The following is a 21,231-nucleotide window of genomic DNA, read 5'->3' on the forward strand; positions in this document are numbered from 1 at the left end:
CTCCTGCTTCAACTTTGCTGCGCAAATATACTGAGTCAAATTGTTACTGCGAATATTGTGTGAAATTAAACTAATATTTCTGCTCATGAATGTTCATAACCTAAAACAAGTGTAATTTCGATATGCTGATAAAGTGGGTTGACAGTAGGCTGAAGGGGTACGTACTGCGGTCTCTGTTGGGGTTGCTGTGCTCCCTCAGGGCCACCTGGATGTACTGCACCTGCTGCGACACAGCCGACAGCATCCTCTCCTCCAGACGATTGAACTCGTCGAAACAGCCCCAGGCTCCCACTTGACACAGACCCACAAAGATACGGCCCATAGCCTAAGAGACACAGAGGGGGAACCCACGGTAGCATTAATGGCTCGAAATTGAAAGAGAGTGGTCTGTTTAAGGAGATGACCTGTTTATGTTCAGTATAGATTAAGAATGAACGGGTCAGGGTGTTGTAACTGTGTTTAGCTGTGCTCCTCAAACACAGTTGGCACAGAGAGCTGGAATTAGCAACACGGAAGCCATTTCACGTTTAGCACTGGCAGGCATACCTGGAAGTCAAAAGTCTCATCACAGTTGAAGACCAACACAAAGCGCCCAAGTTGATGACCCAGAGCCTTCACAGACTCAGTCTTTCCAGTTCCAGCAGGACCTGCAAGACACAAAATGGAACATCCACGTTATCATTTTAACGGTCACATTTCACAGTGTAATAATTACAAATCTTATTGGCAAAACTGCCTGCATTAACGTCTCCATGCCCTACTGACCGAATGGGGAACCTCCGAGCCTAGCCTCCAGAGCCTGAGTCATGGTGAGGTAGCAGCGGTCAGTGAGGGGGGTCTGCACCAGCTTCTCCTGGACGCCCAGGTACTCGAAGCCGTAGTTGAACTTGGCGTTGGCCATCTGGATGGAGAGCTGCTGCAGCACATCCGTCTGTTTGGGGTCGAAGTAGAAGCGCATCTGGCACAGCCACTCAAAGGACTTGGGGTTGTCGATCTTGTTCTTCAAAAGGGCCCTGGTCACGTCCCTCTGGTGCACCAACTCTGTGATCTGAAAAAAGATGGGAAATAAATAAGCAGACTTGTTGAAGTTCTTCATTAATTACATTAATTTGATAGGTCCTCATAGATAAAGGTTAACCAAGGTAAGTGATACATGAATTTGTATGGATGGATGATGGATGCTAGAAATTGCATTAAGATCAGACAGTGTTTCCTCATAGCACTCCAATATCTTAAAAGGAGTAACGCGAAAATCGAGTGATGCAGGAAAGGGGTAGATAAATCAGAGAACTCAATGTCAATGTCCCCCACGTCCTTGTGTGCGTACTCTTGATATACACCCTATATACCCTTCCTTTCCACCCCCTAATGCATCCCTTTGTCTGTACCCACCAGGTGCTCCAGCTTCCTCCTGCGCAGGACTGGCTGCTCCATCAACACCGTGTCGGCCAGCAGGTTAAGGGTGGCCTCCACATTGGACAGGACGGCCTGCATGGGCGCCAGGTTGCCCCCACCCGCGATGGTGGTCAGCGCGCTCTCCACATTCTCAGACCAGTCGATCTGGGCAGAGAGCACCACCAGCTGGGCCTGTTTGAGGGAGAGAGAGATGCAGTTAAAAAGAACCATGAGCTTTTTACATCAAGCCTTTTTACATCTACCTTATATAGTACAAATATCTAACATTTGTACATCAAATCTAGGATCATGTAACCAGTTTGTTTTCTTTGAATGTACAGCAGAAAGTGATCGTAAACATCAGCATTAAATAAGAATTGGGTTGATAAGCTAAAATAGTTGTATGCAATGTAATGTGCTGACGTACCTGGTAGCGGTCGATCCACTGAATGTAGTTGTTGAGATTGACGGTGGAGTCCTTGTTGAAGTCTCCCACTTCAGTGACCGACTCAGCGAGCAGCTTGGCCAGAGTGACCCTCATCTCCTTCTCCACCAGGGTGAGCCACTCGTTGATCTTGGGGTGATCGGTGATCGACACGGCCGTCTTGTACACGACCTGAGAGGAAATACGTACGGATAGATGTGAATTTTGCTGCCATATTATCAGACAACACCTCATAAACTAAATATTTTAGTTTCTAAGTCTCATTTTCAACAGAGAAATGTAGAAAAGTCAAGTGGCTATCACAAGGAGACGAACATAGCATTTCATAGCACCTCAGAATAAGTTTGTAATCTTTCAGTCTTACCTCTTCACCCTCCCTGGAGGAGATCCCCAGCACCTCTGTGTTGTCTTCGTTCAGCAGAATGCTGGACACACCAGCAAACATCTTCTTGAAATGCTTCTGGAGTTTGGCCACGTTCTTGCTGTTACCAATGATCTCAAGCAGATCTTCATCACCAACGAAATAGAACCTGATTTGGGGGGGAAGAGAGATAATTAAAATAAAGTTAGAATAGACAGTAACTAGTCATCTCTTTCCACAAGTGAACTATGTAAATTACAAGTTAAACTGAAGATTATTTCATGTACAACTACAAGGCACTTTGAGAGCCACAGGGAGTGGCAAGACCGTGGCATAATCCTATCCTTTGCCAAAGAACAACTGATCAAATTTGCACTTCCTAAGAAACGAAACTGATGAACCATAGCTTAGAGTTCCTACCTGGGGAAGGAGGACCTCTCCCTCTCCAGGTACTCTCCCAGGGCCTTTTGGATCTTGCCCAACAGGTCGGCCAGCCTCTCCAGTGAGCGCTGCACGCCCTGGATGTTGAGGACATCCATCACCAGAGGAGACTTGGTCACCTTCTTCATCAGAGCCAGGAACTCTGTGCTGATACTGAGGAAAGAAAGGAGAAGACGGTTCATGAAAAACATAAATTCTGTTCAAATCATACACATCTTTGTTTCCATTGGAATACTGTGAATAGGACCCCCATGTAGCGACTATAGAGTCTGAACTGCATGGAACCCAGCTATAGGTTCTTTATCGCTCATGTTGGGGCAGTCAAGACTCCCCAAAACCTGTCGGTAGTTAAGTGCACCCTCACCTCTGGAACCTCTGGGTTTCCACTGGCAGCAGGTGCTTGATGTCGGCACTGCCGGTGAAGATGCCCTCCAGGTAGACCCAGCGGCGCTGGACATCGATCCAGACGTCAAACAGAGCCATGATGCGGTTCAGTTTATCCTCCCAGCTCAAGGCATCTTCTTCAAACACCTGTGCAAAACAGGAGGAACAGGAGGTGTTTTTGAAAGAAAATCTTAACTAAACAAATCATTTTTTTCTATATTGTTTAGCCATTACATACACTGTCAATAGAATACTACAATGTTTGTGAAAATGAATACCACAGAAACTCAAAACCAATGGTGAAAATGGAATTGTTGAATACTTTCTTGGCAGTCATGAACTGAAGCGGAGAGGACACTTACCTTGTAGTAGGGAGACAGCTTCATAGCAGACACGCTGTTGATGTGCTCTTTGACCTTGTTGAAGAGGTCATCCCATCCACGGATCAGGCGGCACTTATTCTGGTAGTTGACCAAGTCCAGCTCGTAGGAATTCCAGACCTCACGAATCTATCCAAGTCAAAACAAAAATTAATTTCAGCTATGGCACACTGCAACAAAACCAATTACAACTTGATTCTGTACTGATGCCACAAAAAAAGCTTACTACTTACTCTTAACATTTGAGTATTTATAATCTGAAAAATCATACCCTAAACGAAAAAACAAAACCATATGTATTAAACACCATGTCTGACCTGTTTGAGGAACTCCTCCAGCGCCATCTCTCCCTGGGCCACCAGCAACACGTCCTTCACCACCATCTCGTTTCTCTGCAGGTCCACGTCCCAGATCTGACCCAGGGTCAGCTCCGACAGCACCCAGTTCACGTGCAGGCGCTTCATCAGCTGCTTCCAGTGCCGGTCCTTCAGAGCCTCCGACTTCAGCTCGATCACCAGCATGTTTATCTAAGAAGGGCAGACGGCCATTAGCGGCTGAATGTCATGTAGTGCAGACTGGTATGGGGAAATGCCAGTGGAAGTCATTCAGAAAAGCCAGTTACATTCAAAACAAATATTGCACAGATACTGTACATGAAAAAGCAGAGCCTAGCAGCATTCTGACTCGACATAAAACTAGGGAAATGACTGCAGTAATTTATATCATCAGTTGTAAACTATGTTAATCTGCTGTAAAAAAAATCTTAGTCTAGCATTAACATGTGGACTGAAACTGGAGATAATGAAAAGCCAAGTATCATTTGGCTCCAACATTAAACAGAATTAGGACTGTCCAATAATCAATCAATAAATATCTGTCTTCAACAGATCAAATGCAGCATCAACAATCTTATTTAGAATGGGATTTTCTGGACATCCCTGTTGAAACACTCACCTTCATGTAGCCCTTGAGGAGCCTCTGCACGAACTCATACGAGGCGTACTGGCGTAGACGGGCAGGGAAGTTCTTCAGCTGGTTCAGGAGGGCGTCCAAGCTCTGGCGGAGCTTGCGAGGCTGCACAGACACCCATGTCTGCTCCTTCATCTGGTCAATCTGCTCCCACACCTTGGACAGCTCTGACCACACACCCTTCAGGTCCTGCAGCTCTTCCAAAGCCACCTGCAAACATGGAGGTCACAAACGGTCACTATGGAATCATTTTATACAATCTTCAGCACTGAGTGTGTGTATGTGTGTGTGTGAAGGGGTTAGGGTTGGGGGGGGGGGGGGAGACTCCTAACACAGAGACTAAGTTGTGTATTAGTTCAGGTGTGTGCATACCTGCACCCTCTCCTCGCTGCCACTAAGGAGGCCAGTGTCGGTGAGCTCCAGAGCCTCCTTGGCCTTGGCACACTTCTCCCGGTCGTCCTTCAGACGGCCAAACTTGCCCTCGTAGATGGTGAGGGACTGCAGGGCCTCCTCAGGACGCAGGCTTCCCTGTGAGGAAAAGACCAAACACATAGGTCAACAAAAGAACCTATTATTCACAGATGCTTCAAATTGGTTCATTTAATTCAAATAACTACTTGGAAGCTATGTAAAAAAAAAAATAATAATAATAAAATGTAAAATTAAGACATAAAAAAAAACCTTATGACCTGTACACTTAATAGTGATATTATTTAGACATACAAGCATCTGTGATGGCAAACTGTTAACAATGAGCTCACAGCTGCTTCACCCCCTCGCCCTACTCACGGCCACGGGTTTGGTCTTCTCCCAGTCGGCGAGCAGGTCGACGGTGCGGCCCTCCACGGCTTTGTCCTCCTGCACGATCTTCATCTGCAGGTTGGCAACCTGCTGCTGGATGGCCGTGTCCTTGCGCTTCATGATGTCGCTGAAGGCGCCCCACTCGCCCTCGATGTTGTCGATGTAGAGCCATGAGGGAGGGAACTGGAATCGCTGCTTCTCCAGTAGACGCTGGCCATTACGGAAGAGCTGAAGAGAAGAGCAAAGAATAGAACGACAAAGTTAAAAACTATTAAATAACTATAATTATATGTATATGTCTACAACCTATTGCTGTGTAATACCTCAACATATCACTGACTGAATGGCAGTATGGACATAATAATATAGGGCATATCAAATATTCCTGTGTGATATCCATAATTTATTACTACTATATACTGATTCCATTAAATCGTTGTTTGCTCCATTCACTATAATGATGTAATGTCATTAGTTAAGAGTGTCGTTTTAGGAAATCCTTCCTTCACGATAGCCCAGTCAATGATTCAGTGTCTAGCTTTGCCAATTAGGTTAGAAAGGAGCAAAATACGGCTAAAGAGTCACTTTCTGTGGCTGGACTTTTCCACCCCTGAAAGATTCAGCAGGCGGTTTCTTTTTCACTCACATCCACAGACTTCTCGAATGCCTTGATCTTGCGTTTGAGCGCCTGCACGTAGGTGATGAAGGTGACAGCGTCGGAGGTGCTGGCCGTGTCCACAGAATGCTGCTCCAGCTCTTGGCGAGACTATGATGTGCAACATTAAAATAAAAAAAAAATATTAAAAAGGTGAGAATACAGGTTGTGTATTGAATACTTTAACACCACTTCTAGTTATTTTTATCTTGATTCAGTCATGCTGGCAATCTCACCTTGGAGATCTGAGAGTGGAAGTCCTGCATGTTGTTACCGAGCATCTGTCCGAACCTGCTGAGGACTTCCTTGTGCCAGGAGTCATACTTCAGGTTCACCTTGGACTGGACCTGGTTTCCAGATGTTACAAAATGGTTAATAACCCTTTTAAAAAGTGTTTCAGGCTTCAAGAAATACGTAACGTTTTCTTATTAAAAATCCCATTGCTTAACAAAAAATACAACATTCAAATGGATCAAGGATTCCCATTAGGCTCTATTTAATGAAATCAATGCTATGGCCCAAACTAAGATGATTCTCTACCTTGCCATAGTCGATGACCACAGGGCCAAACTCCTTCCTGGTCTCGGCGTTGTCGAAGGTGCCCCTGGCTTTGCGGATTTGCACCAGCAGGGCCTGCCACTTGTTGAGGTCTTCGCCCAGACGGTTGTAGATATTCTCAGCCTGCATGTCCCACAGACACTGGTACTGGAGCCACACCTGGGAGAGTGATCAGAGACAAGAGGGGCTTAGTTATGAGAAGATTTCATCCCTAAATTTCAAAAGGTAGTCAAATTAATTTACCAACTCAACTCTTGAAGCAGAAAGCAAATCTATTGAGGGAGATCATCGGACTGTGCGGTTTTACCATCTCACATCTGATCTTTTCCCAACTTCAAAAATGTTCACAGTACCAGTATTCTACAAATAAACCACTTGAGAGTTCACACAAATAACAGAATACAAAAAAACGGAGTACATGTGCCTCACCTTGACGTACTGCTCCACCTCCTGAACGTTCTCCTTCACTGCGTTGTAGGCCTCCTCCAGTGCTACTGGCCCATCAGGCATTCTGGTCAGGGCATTCCGGTAGAACTTTTCCTCCTCAGACAGCTCATAGTGCACACCAACCTGTTCAGCACACCGCAGGACGAGACATGCAATTAACATAGTGGGCCAATGATATGGACATGTAGTACATGTGCTACTAAGACAGAATCCCTCCCCCCTCCTATAATTTTATTTTACAATAAAGCCTTAATTTTTAGCAAATAATATTATGGCTCCTCTTTATAAGTTAAATTAATATGAACTTGAGGGCGTCTACAGACCTGGTATCTCTGGCTCTGGATCCTAGGCAGAGCCAAGACGACCATCTTCCAGGAGAACAGCTCCTGGTAGAGCTTGTAGCGGCAGTCTTCAATGGGAGGATTCAGGTAGATGACCTGGTTTGTGATCCTCAGCTCGTGCACAATGTTCTGCAGGGTGAAAAAAAAAAGACAATGAATGTCAGATAATTCCAATCAAGCCATTTTCAGGTTTAATAATGCAATGTACTGTTTACATTAGGTGTATGCTTACATTATGCATTACTGCTACACTGTTGCAAATATGTTTTGTCTATTTATGTCTGCTATGCACCTTGCATTAATATTTTAAGTACTTTTGTACAAGACCATATACATGACAATTTCTTCCATGGTCCTACAGATAAGGAAACCATGGCTTACATGACTATACAAGTTCCTATGATCATTTAATTTCTTGTTTTGTCATGATAAATGACGTTCCACACGTACCTTGATCTTTGGTTCTCCTCCAGGCTTGTGGCTGAGCTGAGGAGCCTCTGTGTCCATGTCCACATCGGCCTTGTCCTCCATCTGTCCCCTCAGAGCCTGGGTCCAGGCCCGGAGTCCAGCCTGCAGACGCACTCCCAGGATCCTCTCAATCTAAACAGGAGGGAATAGAAATGTTTCTTTATTACCAAATGTGCAAAACCGTACAGAGTGAAAACAAAGATAGTAAAAAGCAAAAGTATTACAAGACATGGCAAAAGAAAGGAACACAAATCTTTCTTCGGGCTTTACATAGTCCACAAAGCACAATACATGTGCATGTTATGACACTTTGATAGTGTGGACAGATCCCTAGAAGAAAAACACATTCAGCTTCAAGTCAATGATGAACCTCTAAAATCAATCAAGAACTGTTAATACTGACCTCGATGTCCAGCTTGTTAACCCAGATGGGCAGATTGGAGTAGGAGTGGAGGTTGAGGTCGTCCACAGCCTTTTGCACACGGCTGAGGATCTCAGTGAAGGTCTTCTGCTCGTACATGCAGGTCTCCAGCGAACGCACCTCAAGGTCAATTTTCTCTTCAATCAGGAGCAGGTCATCCACCTGAGTTCAGGAGCAGGGAAGGGATACAAAATTAGGAAAAGAGCCTTTGATTGCAAGAGCAACATTTCAAAGTAATGAAGAAATGTTGATGCTTCATGAACATTATGGAGAACAGACCTTCTCTTGGAAGTTGAAGACTGTCTCAGCCAGGCGCTGGACATATGGGTCCAGCTTGTAGGACTCCCACACAAGGGCGATACCTTCAGTGACCAAGGCCTGCACTTCCTTCTTCAGCCCAGCAACCAGCAGGGAGATGGAGATACGCTCCTCAACCTTCTCACAGGTGCGCTCGTAGGTACGAACACTCTCGATGAGAGAGATGGCGAACGGGTACAGCTGATTGGCTTGGTGGGCCTTGTTGACGATGGCCAATGGGACGCGGAAACTCAGCCACTTCAGGTTGCGGACCTCCTTGGACAGGGTGATGATCTCCGGCAGGAAGTTGACCTTGAGCTTTAGGCTGTTGCCCGTGCGTCCTCGTGCGCGGGAGCTCTCGATGGTGAAGATGCGTCCCGACACGCCCAGGTTGCGTTGCTGCACCTTGCGAGCCCAGTCGTCGAAGATCTCCTGCGTGTTGAGCTTTGCACGGAAACTATCGCCGTCCTGCTTCAGCTTCAGACCCTCCACATGGTTCTCCCAGCCCTTGCCCAGCACATCTTCCACCCGCTTCATGTAGGCCGTCAGCTGTCGATCGATCTGCTTGGCCCAGATGATGGATCCGGAAACAGGCGGCAAGTCACGCACGTGGCTCATCTTGCACGACTGGCTCTGCGGGTATTGCACCTTGAACTTGTCGTGGAGTGACTCGATGTCGTCCTTGACACGCTGGATAAGCTGCGTCTGGTACTCACGGATGGCGCCGCGGATGTGCGGCCGCACAAACAGGGCGTTGAAGCGGGAGAAGATGCGGAACATCTCGTTGGCGTTTTTAGCCGTACCCAGCTGGTCACGGAGGCGGGCGGTGATGCGGGTCTCCACGCGGTCGATGCGCTCATCGTACCGCTTCATGGCTGCCTCCCAGGCCTCCATGCCCTCCTTTGACACATCAAGGCCATCCACCTCCTTCACGTTCTCGTAGGCCAGGTTCACCTCCTCAATGGCGTTGGCGTCGGCGGCATCAAAGAGAACCTCGGTGACCTTCATGTCAGGGGGCTCCACTGCCTCACCTTGAGCATGCTGGGGCACAGTGGAGACCTGGGGCCAGGAACAGAAATGAAAGTTAAGTACTACTGGTCCAGGAAGAGAACAGAAACCATGAGGCATGTTTCAATCAAACAGATCAATCTTTATCTAGTGTCAAATCTAGTCTAGTGACAATTCATGTTATTGTACCAGCATGCACATTAATTTGGCAAAGATTCAATAAATGGTAAAACAACTAGAACATGCAACAGGGTTTCATTAAAGCATTCCATTTAGCATTCATTTTTTTGAGTTTTCAAATTATTTTTTGCTCCAAGCAGAGTTTTTTTTCCAAATTTCTTGGGGACTTCAGTACCATTTTTAAGACATCTTCCCCCCTGTGGGATTGTAAACAGACTGCCCTCCCCTGCCTCCTCTACCTGTGGTCTGAGCACACGCACGATGACGGCCCTCAGCTGCTCATGCTGGCGCCTGAAGCGCCTCATGTGGTCCAGACGGGACTGCAGCTTACGGTGGGCCGGGCTGAGACGCCACACCATCTTCAGGTTCTCCTCGCGTTTCCTCTTCACGATGTCTCTCAGCAGGACCTGCAGCTTCTCATACTCATCCTCCCAGGTCTGGAACACTTCGAAGCAGGACACCATCACCTGGAGGAGGAGCAGGAAAAAAATGACTGACTATTCAGAAATGGTACAACAATACGTGTAAACTTAAATCAAAGTCATATCAAAGTACTTTATGTATTCAGCAAGTATGTATATACTGGACATATTAAGGAATATTTTTATTCAGTTACAAAAGGTTACAATAGTGGCCAGATCAAAGTATACAATATGTCTATACTTAAAATGGTAGCCTTCTACAATTGTAACCAAAAACACACCCACCTTCTCAAACTCCTCATAGGCCACATGCATGAGCTTCCTGGTGCCCAGGACTTTGAGGAGCTGGGAGCTGAGGTCACGCGAGATGGCCTCCACCAATCGCAGAGCTCGCTGGATGGGGTACTTGGTGTTGCGGATCTTTCGCAGGTGAGTGAAGATGGCCACTAGCGCCTGGCGGATCTTGTCGAGCTCCGTGGCCGAGAGGAGGTCGTTGAGTGGAAAGTCCTTCATCAGAGGGTTGTAATCGTTCACTGTCTCCACGGCCTGCTTCAGACCTGACATTCAAATAGCAAACCAATTTCATTTAATTATATGTTGAGACTGAAAGACTTTTTTTATATTATACATAATATCACCGCATTATTTAAGTGATAACAGGATGCTTTGAATAGGTGGTTAACCACTACAGGCTGGTAATTGTTCAAAACCACCTTTATTCATAAGAAACTGACATTCTTCCAGTGACGTGCCTCAGAGAAACTCTGCCAAACTCTTGAAACACAAGGCAAGCCTGTGCGAAATATACACCACTTTGCAACGCACTAACCAGTGTCGGTGTCGAAGCTGACGGTGGCGTGGAAGCGTTTGCCGTGCTTCAGGATGTCCAGAGTGAGCAGGACCTCCGGACTCTCGCGCTTCTCCTGGATGCGATTCAGGGCACGCTCCAGGTTCAACCAGAAGCTGATCTCCTGCAGGGCCGTCCCAGAGGCCGGGTCCCGGTCCAGTTTGGTGACCTGGTGGAAGAGAAGAAAAACGGAGATAAATGTTAAGGAACCACAGACAAAGACATATCAAATGCACAATGTATAGTCTGAGCATATAGCTGCCCAGACTCTTCTGGAAGCTTATTGATCGTTTCCTGAAAAAACTTTGTTATTTTACCTTCATCTGAGCAATCTACATATCGGACTTGCACATGATGCATGACTGTACAGAGTGGATCAAAGACAAAAATCTGAACCATTGTCTGGCCTTGCCCCTACTAGTTATCAGACCCACAGGAATTATCTTCAGACAACTGCACAAATCCTCACCTTCTGGATTTCCCTGATCCAGCGGTTGACGCCAGACTGCAGCTGGTTGAGGAAGGTGGGGTCCTCGACCTTGTCGCCAAAGTCGGTGACCTTTGGCTTCTCGCCGCGCTCATAGAGCTGCTTGGCAATGTTGGAGATGACTGGATGGATGAGGAGGCTGATCTCTGGGATCTCGATGTTCTGCTGCAGGTGAAGGAGACCCATCTCCAGCTCTGCAATCTTCTTCTCCACAGAGGGGGCCATCTTGTCACCATCCCTGAGGCAGGAAATGTAAAGGGTTTAGTAAATATGCTGGGCTATACATTACATTAAAGGATTCACAACACATGCCATTGTGCTTGTTTATATCTGCATGTTCCAAATTGTAGAGCAGGCCACTGATACATACACTCACTGTGAGGTATAGGCTACGCTGCTCTGCAGGCATTGGAGAACATTGTGTTTTTCGATTTGATCATTATGCACTACATCAAAAATATACAGGAAAAAGACCAACTGTGCGGTGTCCACAAAATGAGAGCTTTGAGCTGCTTCACACTACACATAGGTTTATACAAACACCTCCTCAAACAAGAGCCATGTTTTGATTATGTACCTTCTTTAGTCCATGTACCTTATATCCATGTTGATCTATAACCATCTATAAAACATTTTAGAACAGACAAATTCCTTCATAACTTGTCTCACCTGTCTGCCTTGCCAGACTCGCGGATGTAGGACTTGAAGAAGGGAGCCACCGCATTGCTGATGAAGGAGTGGAGTGTTTCATAGGGGGAGTCCTCGCTCAGGGTCAGCACACGCACCTGGGTGGAGATGGGCTTGTCTGCATCCACCACTACAGTCCTCTTAATGAAGGCCAGGCTGGATCACGGAACACGGTTAGAGATAAGGAAACAATACAGGCAGTCAGGAAGTTTAAGTCTGATGTTATTCAGAAGGCTGTGCATAGAAAGAAAGACAGATTAGATATTCGGATGAGAATGGACTATTGGCCTTGGCAGAGGTCTGCACTCTTCGAGGTCCTTGCTAGTTAGTAATGTAGTAAAAATGCATAATCACTATGTTCATTTGTGATATTTGTAATGTAAAATTGTATGATCATTTTTATGTATTTTAACTTTTGATATTTATAATGTAACGTATGTTTAAAATGTTAGGTATTGGTATTGTAATGTAAGTTTTAAATGTTTGATATCTGTATGCAAGTTTTAAATGTGGAGCCCACTAAAAGTGGCTCTGTCTTAGGGTAGAGCTAATGGGGATCCTTCTAAATAAACAAAACAAATAAACAAATGTAGTGAACCCTGAACCCAGCCTGGCAAGTGCACTGGCCTACCTGTTGGACTTCAGGCCATAATGGATGTCAGTGCTGACCACGTAGGAGATGCACTCCCTCTCCTCCTCGCCCTCATCGCCCACATCCTCTGATGGAGAGAACATGAAGGTTAATACACATGCTAAGATATAAGTTATAAATAAAACCATGTTTGTGACTTCCATATACAGAGATGCACGTGTGCATTCATTCATTTCTAATCTGGGTACAGGGGATGTTGTGATGCTTGTTTGCTTTAAGACCATGCATATGCCCCAAGCTAGCAGTGCTGTCAGTCTCTTGTGGCTCATATTACAAACTCATTCAGGGACACCTCTAACAAGTCACCGCGGTCAGCGTTGTGCTTTAAGAGACAGATTCCTATCAGTCAGATCAACCTGCAATTCTCATAATAAAAGTATTGATTTTTCACTAAATGCTGGTATCGTACCATTTTAAAAACTCTGGCACCGTTGTACTTTTCCAGTATCAGTATACAACACTTATCACGATATTTGGGCCACCACGATACAATATTATTGGGAGCCTTTTACATTTTACGGTACAGCAAGTATTGGAATTCGATTCTGCGTAGCTAAATTGCGACTTATTTCTCCCATATATTACATTACATGTACTCGGACACCCTGCAGTCATCTTGGCGTAATAAATTCCCTTTCAATTTCTTCTGTGAGGCAAGAATAGAACGAGGTCTTATGCTATATGTGGACTTCAGAAGCAATGTTATCAGATGTATGTACCAAAATAAAATGAAAGCATAGGCCTAATATCAAAATTAATATTGAGAAATAATATAATATCACAATGCTACACTAAATGGATTTTTTTTTTCAAACCCCTACTAACCTTAAACATTTCAACTTATGTCATGCCCAAATAAGCAGGAATGGCACTTCTCAGAGAGGACCCTTGCCCAGATTCACAAATAGAACAAGTGTTCCAGTTACCAGGAAAGGAAGAGATGAGGAAAAATAACTGCTCTAGATACTGCAGGCTGTTGCAAAAATAAACTCTAAAACAGGAGGATAAATTGAAAAGAGAACTAAAGCCAGGGAAAATCACTAGACAATTATTATTTACATTTAGCAGATGCTTTTATCAAGAGACGTACAAAGGAGAGAACAATTGATTATTAGGGTGGTTAAACCGTTCCTAGGGGGCGCTAAGCCATAACTAGGTGGGTCTGCTTATAATCAATGCTATTTATTATAAGGAGATAGTAAACTACAGTCACAGTTCATACTCCTTGAAGAGTGTGTTGCACAGACAATTTCATGGTTAAAATGGATCCTGCTTTCTTTTTTGATACAAGTAGGCTATGTGACGCACAGACCACCACAAATAAAAGTGTTTAGTCACTGTAGCCTTGAGTTAGGCTGGAGGCAGGCCGTTCCTCTGTTCAGCTGACTCAGTCACATGCTGTGCCCCAGATGAAGTCAGTGCAGAATAGAGCTGAGGCATTAGGCTGCAGACTGATCTGCATTGCAGTAGTGGTTGCTACTTTAACACTCAATATTCCACACACTTGGACGGATCATTAGCACAAGTGAACCATACAAGTAGGCCTATATACAAAAGGACACTGAACACAAGAGTTGTTTTTTGGTAGACGAAGGGTAACGATCAGTAGATATGTAAGGGACCCATCATCCCAAACCTTAGTAGCAATTTAACTGTCATAAGATGCAAACACATGTTTTTTCGACTAAATTTTGCTATCCCCATACCAAGGGTGGTTTCACCATCACTGCACAATATGATGCAGACTGTCTTTTGTTGCCAGCATACATGATCACAACAATCACGTATGTTTTATACAGTGTGCGACGATAATTTCCCAAATGTAAGCATTAAATACATTAGATTTTTGCAAATGCATATATAGTGAGATTTGTGAGGGAGTGAAATGCATAGCTAGTATAAATGTACACATGTTGTTGAAACTTCAACTTAGCCAGTAGGCTACATCGGGGCGTGGTGAGAGGCATGATTCATCAAAAAACACATTCATAGAGCAACCGAGTGAGCAATCACACTCTACCGAGAACGTAATCATAAAAATCAGGGCACTACTGTAATCTTCAATAGTGTCCAAGTCCAATTTTCTTACACGTGGTAAAACGTTTGGATACCGGTGGCAAACGTAAGCAAACTCACGTTAACTGTTCAAACTAGCGTTGCGTCCATATAATAAAGAACCCACAAGAGGACGTTGGCAGCTTGTAATGATGTCAGTGGGTTATGTAGCACAACAACTGGCCACTAAAATTTACATATGTAATCTGACATGTTTAAGTTGCACAGCAATTTACAACTGGATGCGTATTAAAACAAAACGCAAATGACGTCAACGTCAGCTAGCGGAGTATTGGTAAACCAAACTAAGGTGCTAACCAGGCTAGCTATCGGAAACGGACACAGCCAACGTTAGCTAACGTCAAGTCACTGGCTTTGTTATGCCAGACTCTATGAGTCAGCAGGGGATTTAAGAACTAAAATCAAACCAACCTTTTAGGGTGCTCCTTTCTACAAGAACGGTGTGAACTTGAGGGTCAGAGAGAAATTTCTTCATTTGCTCAACAGAGCTTTTCTCCTCTAGGGCGGTTTCCAAGGCGGCCGGTACCTCGCCGCCATCTTCCAGAAGCAAGGGGACAAGTTTGCGAATATGTTTCTGCAAAACAGATATATCTGCAACTGTCTGCACAGCGGCGGACACCTCCATAGTGCCGCCGTCATCACCACCGCCGCCGTCAGACATTTTCACAGATTCGAAAGCGCCAGAGACAGTAGACTTCTCTGATGGGACCAGTCAGCAAGAACTACGTTCACCGCATCCACCGACTGATGTGTCAGTTTTACAGCAGTAGAGGAACGATGAACAGGGACATGCCCTGTTCAATTTATTGATACACAGCATGCTGGGTATTGTAGTCTTTTATGGGCGATTATTAGTGGTGAGAATCTGAAAGACACTACAATACCCAGAAGGCAAGGGAAATTGTCACGGAAGAGTCTGACGTTTTTCTAAGACAAAGTGCATTGTTACCCCTCACAGAAACAAGTAAACCAACACATATTGACCAGTTCAGATATGCTGAAAATACAACTTTTAAATGCAAATATGTTCCATTCTTAATTGTAATTAACATTTGGATATAGACTGAAATTGCGTAGCCTAAACATAATACCCTGTCGTTTAGTACCGTTGGGGGGCGATAATGTAGTACACATTTGATTCAGTGTAAGAAGCTGTCACAGTATGCATGCTAGCATATTTCAATTATCCCCAGGCGCATTTAAACTAACACTAGGAAAACAGTCCATTCATTGAATTTTACCTTAGACACCTGGATGCGACATTTATTTAGACTGTGTGTTTCATGTCTGTTATAGAGAATGATCGAGGCTAACTATAAATTCATTTTCCTGAATATTGTACACTACAATCATGTGCGTTCGAAAGATCCAGTGTTTGATGCAGTCCATTGGAATGCAGAATCACATGGTGACCAGCAACGAATCAAATCTTTATGGACTAAGGACGTCTCGTAGGTGTGTGTGTGAGCGAGAGAGTGTGTGTGTGTGTGTGTGTGTGTGTGTGTGTGTGTGTGTGTGTGAAAGAGAGAGAGAGTAGGGAGTGTGTTTGTGAGTGAGAGTGTGTTTTTGAGTGAGAGTATGTGTCTGCGCGCGTGCGTGTGCGTATTTATGTGTGTGTGAAGAAGGGAACAGCATTATCAGCAGGTAAAAGTGAGGGTGGAAGACAGCAAGCGTCCCGGGGCTAATTCCGTGGAGAGCGCGGGAGGAGCGCTCAGAAAAAATGCCAAACAAGTCCAAAAAAGATAAGGTAAGGGCAATATCACTGAATAACTTGCAAGTATCTGTGTATCTATCTATCTATCTATCTAGCACTTGTAATTATGCCTGCAGGACATTTTGCAGGGTAAGATGCAAAAACCATTGCTTATTTTGTTTTAGGAATCCTCAAAGTCTGGGAGGTCCAACAAAAGTGGGAGTAAAAATGAGAATAACAACTCAGAAAATGAGGTAATGATTTTGATTATTAAAATATGACGCTAGAGTAGCCTAATTGTAGGCTATTCTCTGTATTTCTTGCAATTATTATATTTTCACCAAAAATATTTATAGTAGTTATAGTTTTTATTTCTTATAAAATCATGCAACAAATGTTAAAGTGATGTCATTCTCTTGTGGTTCCTGAAATTGTTTTGTTGGGGTTTTCTGACCTGGGATCATTAGTATGATGCAGATATGGAAGTTGAATTAGTAAGTGCTTTACGGAGGGTTCTGCAAGCTTTTAACTGGGGAGACAGAAACCATTGGATGTTAGGTAATTAGGGTTAAAGACACACAACAAAAGGCTGGGTAAGTTGTCAGAAAATCCTAAGAAGAAGAACTTTGAGAGTTGTTGTGTGGATGTTATCTTTGCCTTCCATTTCTCCCTTTTGCTTACTTGTTCTTCGTGTTGCTGTTGTTGGAGGATTTTCTGCTTGCTTAGAGGTTTTAGAAAACTCTCTGGTGTGAAATGTGTCACTCTGTATATTGCGAATGCTGTAACAGAATGAAACTCTGCAAAATAACATATAGCTCAAAACACAGTTTGAAAAAAAGAAAACGTTTAAAACATCACAATCATAATGTGATTATGTGATTAAAAGCAAACCCACCACAAAAAGTTGAAATATTGTTTTCCTTTTGTTGCAATCACTGTGAGATATTTTGTGTCACTATGCTGTCACTAACACAAACAGTCTCTTGATGGATATATTACAAGTAAGCATGTCTTCTTAACATTTAACTTGATCTAAACATCATCACATCACCTGTGCAACCCCCTTATTTAATCAGAGGAGCCATTCCAGACATTGGTTGGCTGATGAATCAGGCTTTTGACATGAGGGTTTAGGGACACCTCAGTGGATCTGATGGCCCACATCACCATCACCATCACCATCATCATCATCAGCACAAAGCTGCTGCTCAGATTGCATAAGCAGGGGAAACACCTGATCTTGCTCAAACACGGGCAACATGACCCCTCCAGCCATGACCCCTGATAAACCCCTCCGGGTAATCGTGATCCACAACTTCCTCGGACAGGAAATCTGGGTAGTAATGGGAACCCTCTCTCTCTCTCTCTCTCTCTCTCTCTCTCTCTCTCTTTCTTTCTCTCTCTTCTGCTCTCTCTTTCTTTCTCTGCCTGACTCCAATGTTTTTTTTTTTTTTTTTTTGCAGGTCTCCACCAAAAGGGGTAGCAGCGGCGCCCCGCCCACCGCCCAGCTGCTGCGGGTGAAGCAGCCATCATCGTCATCGCAGGCGGCGCAGAAGAAGGAGCAGCGCCTGAGCAACTCTTGCTTCCCCATCAGCAACAACCGAGAGCTGCAGAGGCTGCCAGCCTTCAGAGGTAGCCTCTCTGCGTTCAGCGCACACACACACACACACACACACACACACACACACACACACACACACACACACACACACACACATACACATACACACACACAGACACCCACAGAGCACAACGTGTTTCAGAACTCTCTGGCTCTCTATTCAGCACACTCCCACATACAGTATGCGCCGTCACATTCAAACCCCGCCAAGGTTGCATGGTCATTGTAGGGTTTAGTGTGGGAGAAGGCCGCCTCATTTTTCTCCTCTCAAGCATTGCCTGTAGTACACAGCCAGGCCATTCACTCAAGGCTGATTGGCGAGTAATGGTTCAGAGCCTGCCTTGCTCTGACCTACTGTGTGGAAATCCAGGCCTTGTATTAAGAATTCATGGGACACGTGGATTCACTGCCTTTTGAATGTCCAGAGGATAGCTTTCTGCATAATTTATGGCGTAGCGGATGCCAGTGAATGTTTACCTTCAGACATGATGACAAGCACCCTACGCCCTTATCTTGAAGACAAACCAGATCCCCTTGATAAGAGAGGGCTTGCATGGATTGAACAGAGTGGCCTGTTCTGGCCCTGGGCTCTAGGAAGAAAATTGGTCCGCCATTATTCATATAAGCAAAACATTTTATTCTTCCAAAGCCACTTGTTACATTAGTGTTATATATGAAACAGTTATATACTAAGCTGTGCACCATGGTCTTTCCCTAAGATATTTGAGATGTTTCCAATGTAATACTATTTTATTTTTGGGGACAGTTTAGCCCCCAAATTTAGTACGTAATCAAACCTGAATGAGTCTTCCATGAACTTCAATCATTCATGACGTTCACATACTACCCTGGGTTGTTTTCATTGTGCCAGTACAATTCAGGCCGTATAAGCTGGAGTTTCAAGGCGTCACCAATGACCCATGACCATACTGTTGTGTTGACAGTGTCTGTGAAAGCTTATACTAAGACCCAATGAAGAAAAAAAACTTAGGTCATTCCTCAGTGATTCCCCCCCAACTGCTGCTCATTGATCTCTCCAGGAGTAGTTAGTCCTGTGCAGTGATGGGTTCCCTGGCCTTCTCCTTGCCCTGTGATCTTATTTTCCTTTTCACAGCTCCTTGGAGGTGGAAGCCAGGAGTACATGTCTGGACTTGAGAAGGCTGGAGTGGCCACACACAAATGACAAATAATAACAAATGATTGAGGGCTGAAAGTAGGTAAGGGCCAATGAGATGTTTGGACAAGATGGGGGGAAGATTTGAACAGTTGGCCTGTGACTCTAAATTTACATCTTGCACAAACATACAAGCAGCTCTTCTCTGTCCAACCAACTCACAGGTCAAGTCATGTTATCAGATCAAAGCAAATCTCAACTTGTTGTTGACCTCAGTTGAGCGGCATAATGTCTGTCATAAATCTGTTTGCTTCACATTGGACACAATGGCCTATTGAATCAGCTCCGACCTGCTGATTTGGGGTTGTCTACGCTCAGAGTCAGGTTAGGGGATTTGTCTATGAAGCAGAAGAGGCACTCGGATCACCGTCTCCCAGCACAAGTGAAGGGATTGGTTATTTTTGGAAGACTTAATCACATTCAGGTTCACCTTCTGAAGGACAGACAATAGTAATTAAAGTCCTACGTCTCCTTACATCCTTATGATGAACAAATAATCATATAGATCTCTGCAAACACTATAACTGTTGACAGCAGGACTAGTGATAGTGGCAAGCCATATAGTCTGGTCGTAAAGGAGCCATATCAACCCATCAAGAGATGATTTTGTTATCTTCTTATGGCATTGGAGATGTTATAATTCTTCTTCAGAAGTAATCTCAGTACATTAATCACCATTTTCCATCTAGAGCTCTTTGCACAACCACTTCCCTCGGATAGTATTAATAGACTGCAGAGGAGCTTGCCAATATGCCATTCTCCTTGGGCTGAAACGTCAGAGACCCATTCCTGCTAAGTCATGTTGCAGTATTTGTGTTGTGACTGACTGTGGACAGCTGTGGTGGAGCTTTTAAGAGATGGTTCCCAGTATGTGCCAGCATTTCATAAGTGGAATCAGCGGCGCTCAGTGTTATTGTTAGCATAGAGTGTTAAGACAGAATGCACAGCATGATAGTTGAGACGTGCAATAACACTGAAGTGCAGTAACAAAATGTTGCCGGCTGAGCCCTGTGATAGAATGTATGAAATTAACTCTTTTGTATTCAATTAAATTGTGTATCAAATTAAATCATAGACTTTATATAGTTTGCACTGGAGTGCAAAGTCCAAAAAGACAGAAGACACAAAAAAAACACTTTTCAGAGATAATCAATAAATTAAAAAAAATATTTACTATCCCAAACATCTGCCAAAAAAAATTGGAATAAGTACAGTGCTTATATTTTCATGATGGTGAACTGCTGCCATCTGTTGGTGAAATTCAAGAGAGGTCCAATCTGATTAAATGCTCTTGACTTATTGAGAATAAGAGGGAGATACCATTAACATGTGCATTGTACATTGAGGTAGAATAAATTAAAATAAACTACATTTGCCTGTTCAGAATTTGAAGATTTTACATGTGAAGTTAAATATTATTTGTACTGCACAATGTTAATTGTATAGAGGAACTTCTCTCATCTAATCTCCTGGCCAACTGGCAGAATGACGTCATGACTGACCTTATGCGTAAAGTTTAAACTGTACCAATTATCTTCGTATTAGTATGAAAGATCGTTTGTACTCTGAGGAAGAGTTGTGTTAGTGTAGGGAATGGGATAAAAGTGAAGTTGAGACCAAGGGCAAACAGCCAAACAAGCGAGTAAACATGGAAATATTGACTTAAATCTGAGCTGATAAATTCTATGCAATACTTGCGATCTGGCTCTTTGACTTAATTTGAGCTAAAACCCAGAGCTTTAAAGAAGTAAGAACGTTGTAGGTTAGATGTGGTAGTAACGTGACAGTGGAGCCTCAGGAGCTGCCTCTCTCGTATGTGTACCCTCCTCACATTGCGGCTCCTGAGGTTGCCATTCTTTTCAGAATTCTGCTAACCTTCCACAGGATGCTTCTGTGGTTTCCATGGATATGGCATGCTTTGGCAGCACTCTGGAGTGCCTGGTCTTTGTTTCCCAGAGGCCTATGTGCTGGGTGTAAAATATGAAACCTCAGGGCTAAGAGACAGAGAAAGGGGGCTAGCA

The 21,231-nt window shown here is 44.2% G+C and overlaps 2 protein-coding genes across 2 annotated transcripts in view; one reads left to right on the forward strand and one right to left on the reverse strand.

Annotated features, from left to right (window-relative positions):
* dync1h1 (dynein, cytoplasmic 1, heavy chain 1) overlaps nucleotides 1–15,462 on the reverse strand; it is a 42,565-nt gene extending 27,103 nt beyond the window's left edge. The window contains exons 1-28 of the mRNA XM_080849950.1: nucleotides 15,134–15,462; nucleotides 12,626–12,713; nucleotides 11,977–12,150; nucleotides 11,290–11,545; nucleotides 10,803–10,989; nucleotides 10,259–10,530; nucleotides 9,791–10,018; nucleotides 8,346–9,422; nucleotides 8,049–8,228; nucleotides 7,628–7,777; nucleotides 7,160–7,306; nucleotides 6,819–6,959; nucleotides 6,372–6,548; nucleotides 6,068–6,178; nucleotides 5,823–5,942; nucleotides 5,165–5,404; nucleotides 4,748–4,903; nucleotides 4,361–4,585; nucleotides 3,724–3,933; nucleotides 3,389–3,535; nucleotides 3,007–3,173; nucleotides 2,622–2,795; nucleotides 2,205–2,370; nucleotides 1,823–2,011; nucleotides 1,393–1,587; nucleotides 766–1,048; nucleotides 547–647; nucleotides 166–325 (exon numbers count right to left, since the gene is read on the reverse strand). Of these exons, the coding sequence (XP_080706076.1) occupies nucleotides 166–325; nucleotides 547–647; nucleotides 766–1,048; nucleotides 1,393–1,587; nucleotides 1,823–2,011; nucleotides 2,205–2,370; nucleotides 2,622–2,795; nucleotides 3,007–3,173; nucleotides 3,389–3,535; nucleotides 3,724–3,933; nucleotides 4,361–4,585; nucleotides 4,748–4,903; nucleotides 5,165–5,404; nucleotides 5,823–5,942; nucleotides 6,068–6,178; nucleotides 6,372–6,548; nucleotides 6,819–6,959; nucleotides 7,160–7,306; nucleotides 7,628–7,777; nucleotides 8,049–8,228; nucleotides 8,346–9,422; nucleotides 9,791–10,018; nucleotides 10,259–10,530; nucleotides 10,803–10,989; nucleotides 11,290–11,545; nucleotides 11,977–12,150; nucleotides 12,626–12,713; nucleotides 15,134–15,383 (5,971 nt within the window). The 5' untranslated portion in view covers nucleotides 15,384–15,462. The remainder of the gene's footprint in view (nucleotides 1–165; nucleotides 326–546; nucleotides 648–765; nucleotides 1,049–1,392; nucleotides 1,588–1,822; nucleotides 2,012–2,204; nucleotides 2,371–2,621; nucleotides 2,796–3,006; nucleotides 3,174–3,388; nucleotides 3,536–3,723; nucleotides 3,934–4,360; nucleotides 4,586–4,747; nucleotides 4,904–5,164; nucleotides 5,405–5,822; nucleotides 5,943–6,067; nucleotides 6,179–6,371; nucleotides 6,549–6,818; nucleotides 6,960–7,159; nucleotides 7,307–7,627; nucleotides 7,778–8,048; nucleotides 8,229–8,345; nucleotides 9,423–9,790; nucleotides 10,019–10,258; nucleotides 10,531–10,802; nucleotides 10,990–11,289; nucleotides 11,546–11,976; nucleotides 12,151–12,625; nucleotides 12,714–15,133) is intronic.
* An 876-nt stretch (nucleotides 15,463–16,338) lies between these two features.
* ppp2r5ca (protein phosphatase 2, regulatory subunit B', gamma a) overlaps nucleotides 16,339–21,231 on the forward strand; it is a 28,485-nt gene continuing 23,592 nt past the window's right edge. Inside the window, exons 1-3 of the mRNA XM_080850095.1 lie at nucleotides 16,339–16,469; nucleotides 16,601–16,669; nucleotides 17,879–18,047. Coding sequence (XP_080706221.1) covers nucleotides 16,443–16,469; nucleotides 16,601–16,669; nucleotides 17,879–18,047 — 265 coding nt within the window. The 5' untranslated portion in view covers nucleotides 16,339–16,442. The remainder of the gene's footprint in view (nucleotides 16,470–16,600; nucleotides 16,670–17,878; nucleotides 18,048–21,231) is intronic.

The sequence above is a fragment of the Sprattus sprattus genome (assembly GCF_963457725.1).
Source record: "Sprattus sprattus genome assembly, chromosome: 13".
NCBI classification, from domain to species: Eukaryota; Metazoa; Chordata; class Actinopteri; order Clupeiformes; family Clupeidae; genus Sprattus; species Sprattus sprattus.